Source organism: Anarrhichthys ocellatus, unplaced genomic scaffold (assembly GCF_004355925.1).
Source record: "Anarrhichthys ocellatus isolate YVR2014 unplaced genomic scaffold, GSC_Weel_1.0 scaffold128, whole genome shotgun sequence".
Lineage (NCBI taxonomy): Eukaryota > Metazoa > Chordata > Actinopteri > Perciformes > Anarhichadidae > Anarrhichthys > Anarrhichthys ocellatus.
The window spans coordinates 650,444-658,531 of NW_022280158.1; the positions used below are offsets into that span (position 1 = coordinate 650,444).

General features: G+C 43.8%; 2 protein-coding genes and 1 pseudogene across 2 annotated transcripts in view; 2 read left to right on the forward strand and 1 right to left on the reverse strand.

Annotated features, from left to right (window-relative positions):
- ranbp9 (RAN binding protein 9) overlaps positions 1-4,496 on the forward strand; it is a 24,700-nt gene extending 20,204 nt beyond the window's left edge. Inside the window, 1 exon segment of the mRNA XM_031877174.1 lies at positions 657-4,496. The gene's annotated coding sequence lies outside the window, so the exon portion shown is untranslated.
- Positions 3,986-7,383, reverse strand: nol7 (nucleolar protein 7). Its single transcript, XM_031877175.1, has 8 exons — positions 7,207-7,383; positions 6,613-6,673; positions 6,396-6,451; positions 6,271-6,296; positions 6,099-6,168; positions 5,843-5,964; positions 5,286-5,363; positions 3,986-4,895 (listed from the first exon to the last, which is right to left on the reverse strand). The coding sequence occupies exons 1-8, from the start codon at positions 7,380-7,382 to the stop codon at positions 4,756-4,758; spliced, it is 729 nt and encodes a 242-aa protein (XP_031733035.1). The 5' UTR covers position 7,383; the 3' UTR covers positions 3,986-4,755.
- Positions 7,384-7,722: 339 nt separating this feature from the next.
- Positions 7,723-8,080, forward strand: LOC116399770 (mammalian ependymin-related protein 1 pseudogene; annotated as a pseudogene).
- The last annotated feature ends 8 nt before the right edge of the window (positions 8,081-8,088 follow it).

Genomic DNA, 8,088 nt, shown 5'->3' on the forward strand with positions numbered 1-8,088 from the left:
CTCTCTCTCTCTCTCTCTCTCTCTCTCTCTCTCTCTCTCTCTCTCTCAGAGGACCTGTCCAGAAATGTGTCCTTCCACCTCCTCCATCAGTGTTGTCCTATTCTCTGAAGAGGAGCTCCTTCTGCACTATAACGAGTAGTAGAAGGTGAACCACCTCACTTGTTCACGAACACCTGAGGATCAGGACTCATTTCTGGGCATATCTTTAGAGTGCTAACACACACACACCATATACATAGCAAATACACACACACACCACCTCCCTCTTCATCGTAAATATGAAAATACGCCACCACCTTGGTTGGCCTCAACTCCCCCCACCCCAGCCCGACAGCGGCGACGCCAACCGAGAGTAGCCGACTTGAAAAATACTCAAACTGGTGTGGACTCGCCGCAGATACCCAGACCCCCGAACCGGGGTGGGACAGACTTACAAAGAAAACTAAAAACGCTGGTTAAATATAAATGAATAAATAAGAAAACAACAAGAAGACTGACGAGAGACCCTGTGACATGGTCCCTGTAAACCGAACCTACCGGGCTAAAAACGCTCTCATGATGACGAACACGGAGGCGGCTGATGCTGAGAACAGGACTGAGAGGTCCATCTCCACCGAGCGCTCCCAACGAGAGGCTCCGTTAGGGATCGCCTACATACACACACACACACACACACCCACACCCACACTGCACCGACCCCCTCCCCCACCCATCACTTGCTTCAGGACTTCGGCAGAGTGCTGCGTGCCGCATGTGGACTCGGGACTTTGAAGAAGCCAGAGAGAGAATCTGCAGAACTCGACTCAACGTTCCCTGTTTTTAAATCTTTACTTTTCTGTTTCTTCATGGGCGGAGTGGAGGGGTGGTGGTTACCTGGCTCTTGTTTTTGTTTGTTTTTAGTTTCTCCAGGTTTACAAGGCATGGTGCAGACGATTATTATTATTCTAATTATCATTATATTAATTATTGTTACTTGCATTCACAGTATATTTGTTGAGCGCCAGCAAGAGCAAGTTCCACTTATTATAATAAAGGTCCCGATCCCACCGATTACAGCGTGTGTACATGTTAACGTTTATATATGAATTTAACAAAATGGAGTTATATCAATAGAGTGAGATATTTAGTTATCAAATGAAAGGAAATAGTTGAAAAAAGAAAAAAAAAAAACACTCAATCCTTTTAATGCTTTGTACTGACGCCAGTGACTCGCTGGTTGTTCGTAGTCCGTACAAGTTTTTACGTCTCGTGTTTCGTTGACTCCAGGGTTCCTACGCAGGGAGGGGGGGATGAGGAGGAGGAGGAAGGGAGGCCGATGTAGCTGAGATCAAGATTATAAAAGTCCTGAAACACAAAAACATTTTACTACAGCCTAGCTAGTGGTAGTCAGTTATCAGGAAAGAATCCTCAAATGCTTCCGGACGAAGTCTGAAATTTCTGAAAAGGAAACCCTGCGTAGGAACCCTGTAGTGACCTCTGACCCTGCTTTTAATTGTCACCCCCAAACCCACCCCAGCTGCACAGCAGGTTTGATGCAAACGTTATTGATCTTTATTTTCGTATCGATGTCTATGCTAATCCCTCAATCCACAAAGAACTCAGGAGCTAAAATATCCCTTTGTTCCTCCTCCTCGGTTTTAGAATAGGACCCCCCCCCCGGACTCGATCAGTTTGTTTTTGGTTTAGCAGCACAGCTCAAGACTCAAACTCACGGTTCTTCTCACTGATATGTGTGAGGAAAAGATTAGATTCACATGCTTTTATTTTTCCAGAGGATAAAGTAATTTTGGACATATTTGTGGAAACAGTGTCGAAGCTTTAAGCCTCCGATTGGACGTCTTTTCAACTTGCGCTACCGACTGCAAGACATCATACCATTATAACGTTAAAGGTGCAATAGACGGGATTCAGAGCATTAACATAGCAGCAAACGGCTATCACCTATGTAAAGATATAGTAGTTATGTCTATCTGAGCAGAGAATGGAGTCACTCTCCCTCTGTGTGTTGTAATCTGAGCTGCTCCTTGCTTTGTTGACATAGCAGCGCGGGCTTTTAGTGCACGTTAGCACATGCTAGCTAGCTCAAAGCTGTCGTTCTGCACTGAGCTCGTACGGCGGTTTCAGCTGAAGCGAGGCGCCCACTCTCCGGTTCCCCCTCATGTAAACACCGTTGGTTCTGCCAGCACTAGTTCGCTGTGTTAGCGCCGTTAGCTGCAAGCCGCCGGCTCAGCCGTCACCATGTTGAGAGGCGATAGCTATGCTCCCAATCTGGTATGTAGCACCTTTTAAAGCCCCTAGATGTCGATACAAGTTTAGTTTTTTCTCCTTTTCACCCAGTCAGATTGGTGTTTATCAGTTATTAGCAATTTAAGATGTCCGTCCCCTGTTGACATCTTTAGAATTTGAGTTCCACTCAAAGTGGAAGTTAGCTAGCTCGCTAACGTCAGCACAGATTCCCGCTCAAATGATACCTTTTGTATTCGCACACTGTTCCTTCTGGATGATGCAAAGGATGTGAGGCTAGCATTAGCCGTTAGCGTCGGAACTCGTCACCACAGCGCTTCATATGTTAGTTAGAGTGACTAATGTACGAGGTTCTCGTTACATACGACGCGACTAAAGCCTCGGTTCAAGGAGCTGAAAGTGAAAGAACCACCTGTTGTTTGACTATAATTACCAGTACGGACATCAACCGTCGGTACCAAAGAGTCACTAATGTGGGGGGGTGCGCTATTGTTACAGAAAAATAAGTGAAACTTTTATTTCGAACACCAGGGAGACGTACACTGATATCTTTGCAACAAAAAAAACTATTTTAATTTCAGTTGGCTTTAATGTCGGGTAGCAGAAGTGAAATTCGTCGTAGTTTATATTTTTCAGTTGATTATTAAAGTTGACGTTGAGCTCAAGCGCTGGTTTACCTTCAGTTGCTCCCTGGTAGCATTTCCCTGTCTAGCTTATCATTTCAAATGTTTCTGCTGCTTTTAGAAGAAGCATTCATGTATGAAAATAACGACCCATCATCCCTCAGGAGGAGGTCCTCCTCTGTCCTCAATAGGGAAAATAAAACAAGAAAAACATTTCAGTATCTTCAACCGCACTGTTGACAACATAAAGAACCAAATACTTTAGGGAGACGACATCGCAGCCGTGTGTTTGAAGTGTTCGTGCAGAGAAACATGAAGGCATCATCTTTTCCTCTAGTTTAGTTTCTCCCCTCAGGAGGTCCAGAGTTGACATTTCACAGCGGTGGAACCGAGCTTTTCTGTACCTTTTTTGGTTTGTTTTCTCTTTATTTAATTTGTTTCCCGGATCACAAGCAGTCACGGCATCATTTAGAAAACAAACTTCTTAGACAAAGTGTCTGTTGTCTCTTTCCGAGTCTGGTCTGAAACCTATGCATGCCATAGTAAAGTGGTGGTAAGATCAAGTTGGATGTCTCTTCCTCTTTGTTTCTCCTTCTTTTAGTTCAGTGTAATAAGGAAAGATGTCAACCAGTACGTTGTCCACTGATGACTGTGTCCGTTTGGAGAAGAAGAAAAACAACAAAAAAGTGCAATTTGTGTGAGGGTGAAAAGATTTATATTAAAAAATGACAAAATGATGATGGTGCTTGTGTGGATGCTGCATGAAGCTGAAGTCCTGTTGTGAACACATGAAGCCTGAACGGGAAAAGTCCACCTTAAAACCACATTGACACCGTTTCTGGGCCTCTAAATATCTGACAGAGTAAAGCGACAACCAGCTAATATTTAAATGATTTAATTAAGTTTGTTTGTTTGGCTCAAGGTGGCATGAATGGCTCAGTGAAACTAGATGTTTGAGGACAATACTCATATTTAAGTGGCCAAAAAAACTCTCATTTGCACCAATCGGGACATTTTTAGAGTTTAAAAATAAGTATTCATGTTCTCTGGTGGACGAATTAACATGCCGGTGTTTTAATGATCTACATCAGTCAGGATCTACTTTTCTTTGTTCAACAGTCCAAAAACCAAAAACATTGAAATTTAAAATATAAGCGGTGGTTCTAAAGCTGGGGCTCTGGGCACCTCTGAGGGGTCACAACTTCTGGAGCACAAATCTGTTCTCGATTGTGAGAACAGTTTTGCCTCCTCCGCTTTAGTTCAAATGTTGAGTGGATTTTCTATTTAGTACTAAAATAATCATCCAGATGTGTGAAAACAAACTGCTGAAATTGATTTTCTTGCAACGTTACAAAATAGACAAAAGCAACTTAACCACGTCCCAAAGTGTCTTTAGACAAAACTTCAATGACTCAAGACGAAAGCAGCAAATCTCCACAACCAGTGTTTGACTTTTCTGCTAGAAAATAATCAAGTTAATTTGTGTTGATTGATTTATAGATTAATAAAGTAAATGAATGTTTGACTCAATAGCTTTTTCTGAGTGTTAAATATAGAAACGAACATATTCAGTTTTTATTAAACAGCATCTCATTCTTAAATCTCAAATAACTTGAGTTTAAGGTTGCAGATAGAAAAAAAAATCCAACCTTCGACACTGAACAGCTGCATCTTCACACGTTCTGCTCTTTAAAGAAAGCAGATGAGGAAACATCCGGATCATAAACCAAACACTTAAAGTATTTTTATTTAAACCGTTGAGGTTTGTTAGCGAGTCAGATCTGCTGTTTGTGTCTTGGTGATGAGCTGAAGGGTTCGGACTGCTGCTGCGTCCTCAGTCAGTCGATATAAGTTGTCCCGTTGCATCGTTCAGGTTTGGTGTTTCCGTTTATAAAGTCAGTGTGCAGAGCGAGTCTGCTGGACCGGAGTCTAGGTTTTTTGGAGACGACGGGCTCAGCAGAGAGGGAATCTGCTGCTCGTGGATCCACCGCTTCTTCAGCTTCTCTGCTTTGGCCTTTTCTGCACAGGCTGGACGGACAGAGGAGACGAGTGGTTAGAGGAGGAGACGAGAAATCACATTTGCGGTAAATATCTAATATTCATTGTTAAACCTCTGAAGCCAAAAACCCAGCAGTGGGATTAAAAAGCATGTTTTCTACAAACGATCGCCCCCCCCCCCCCCCACACTAGTTCATCACAGCCACACGCTGTAAAAAATGTCAGATTTTCATCTCTTTGAACACACCGTGTGACGAATGCTTCTGTCAGAAGAAGCCAAAATAAAGCTTAAAATTATATTTCATCAAAAACATTTTATTCTACATGTTCTCATAAATCTCCTCAAATAAAGCATTTACTTCAGAGTCCCTTCAGACTCTTTACAGCAGAGGTCAGTCTCTTTGTTGATACTGAACTCACCCCAGTCCTTCTTCACAAACTGCACGGCTGCACTCTTGTTCCTCCCCGTCTTGTTTTGGAGGGACAGCAGCTCGTTACCTGAAAGCAGGAGGACACGGAAGTGTAAACAAGCTCAGCCGGAGAAACGCGGTTAAAGTCGGACTGAAAGCGGTCGATGTCGCCGTCTGGTTCAGCAGGAGTCTCACGAGAGGAGACGCCTCGGTGGAACGAGACGGAGCGTCACTGTAGCAAAACTCAAATTGAGACAGATCATCGTCTTCACAGACTTCTGCCACAGAGTGTAGCTTGCAAGAGTTAAAAAAAACAACTTCACAATAAATAATGACTCCAAATCACAGCTTCAACTGGCATTAACTGGTGGATTAAGTCCTTTTTTTTAAGCTACATTTGTGAGTTTATTTAAAAGCATAAGAAAAATATTTGTCACGCGCAATCGTCAGTTTTCATTATTCAAACTGCAGGAATTTATGTCAGAGAGAAACATGTGACGGGAGCGAGAGAAGAGAAACTCTGAATGTACTCGAGGTTCAGAGGGTCGATAACGTCAGCCGTCTTACTCGTGGTCCTGCAGGTTCCCGGTCCGTAGAGTCTGGACCGGAGGAAATCCTCGGCCGCCTGCTGCTGAGAGGACGCCGACACTCGCTCCTTCACCGTCGTCACCGTGCAGTTTCCACTCACTCTGAAATAAAACAACAAGCACGAGTCCAAGTTTAGACAAACGGTCACGCTTCAGTTATGACCCGGTTGAACCGCTTTGATGATCGGTTAGACGTGAGTTCTAACAAAAATAATGGAATAAGTGCGTTTACATACTCCCGGCCATGTCCTGGTTTCTCACTCCGCCTCTTCCTCTTATTCCTTCCCTCCTCCTCCTCGTCAGCTGCTGAGGAGAAAACAAGTCGTACGGACCTGAAGCTCGTTCTCTACTCAGCACGAGTTTCCTCTAAATGTTCAAACGTGTGAGAGCGGAAATGAGCTTCTTTACCTTCACCCTCAGACTGTTGCTGCTTCCTGTAAAAACACACAAAACAGGCTTACGTGAGTTTTCATGAAGCAGAGATGGTGGCGAAAATGTTTAAATTAGGATTAAGTCACATCCAGACATCTTACTTTGAAAGGGCAGAGTCGATTTCCTCCAACACCTCAGCCGGTAACAGTTTTCTTTTCTGTGGAGTGAAGGAACTTTATTCATCTATGAATCACAGATCATACGTTCGACTGCTGCTACCAATGCTTCTAAAAACAGACTAGGTGTGGCAGTTAAAGTTAAGATACTGTTTACACATTTAAACAGAAATAGCCTGTTTATTGTACGTCTATGGGATACCTTCTGTTCCTGGAACAGCTGCTGTCTCTTCCTCCTCTTCTCCTTCAGCAGCTCTTTCTCCCTGAAAACACGGAAATACAAACATCACGATGCTAGATCATATTTGCTGCCATCTATGGTTTAGTGTTTGTTCTTTGTGGACAAAGAGTAACACCAAACTCCATTTAACAATTTGTCAAAATAAGCGTATCTTGATTTCACGCATGCGCATAAACGTTAAAATTTGGCAAGATTATAAATTCCGATTTGTTGGGAGACAGTAGTCATATCGGCGCTGAAACAGTTCAAAACAACGTTTTAATACAAAACTCCATCGGCTTTACTTAAGTTCCTGAAGACCGCATTATTGAAACGTGTTGAACCATTCTCACACGTGTTGTATAATATATTGAGCCGCTTCGTGCTAAATGTTCACACCGATGTGAAAAGTGCAGCCAAATAAATCAGAATATGGGATGAAGTTTCCGCTTTAGTGTTATTAGTCCGCCCGCAAGCACGAAAACGTCAAAAAAGCAGATATTTTTGGGGGTTTTTTTAGTTTGTTTTATCGGCCTCCGTACACACACTAGGAGCTAGCGAGCTAACGTTAGCTACCTCCGGGCTGTGTCCAGCGCCTGCTTCATGCTCCGTAGAGCCTCAGTCTTCGAGTCCTCGAAGGTCATCTCTTCGGGCGCCTCATCGTCGCTGGACTCAAGCATTAAACTGAAACTATCCGTCTGTTTCTCAGTCTTTGAAGACGAAGCCGTTCTCCCACGTTGTTTCCTCGCCATGTTGGCTGGAGAGGGGAGACGTCATCACGCAGCGCGCTTAACGAATGCGACAAGAACCCGCCCCTGTGCGTAGAACCTTCGAGCGCTCGGATTGGTCAGGCGTGTCTAATGCTGGCGCGAGGCATCCCATAACTGTGGAAGCCCATTTCTGCCAGCAAAACATTTTTTTAATTTTAATTAAAAATAAATTTAAAAAACACAAAAAAAGTTATTATTATTATAATTTTTGTATTTACAAATAATACAATTGTTGGTTTACATGACTTAAAGTTCAGGGAAAATGTTTTTGGTTCATTTACATTTTAAAATACGGTTCGTTAACGCTTTTATTTTGAAAACCACAACCGGAAACCCAATCTAAATTGTCGGCAGCAGGTGCAGTTTATCTGCAACAACAACAACAACAACAACGGGATCAGCTAACGGGCCTCAAACGGGTTTTTACCAGAGAAGCAATGCACCGATTGTTGCTCGTGTTTGTGGCCGCTGCCGGTGCCTCGGTCCTCGGCCTCCCCGGGATGGATGCGTCCCCGGCGGCAGCCGCGCCCTGCCTCGCCCCGCTGCAGTGGGAGGGCAAATGGGTGATGTACGACCACAGCACCGGGAGGAACAGACGGGCCACCGTCTCCTACGACGGCCCGAAACAGAGGATCCGAGTCCTGCAGCAGAACAAGAAACACGCACCCTGTCAGAAGTAAGTATGTAT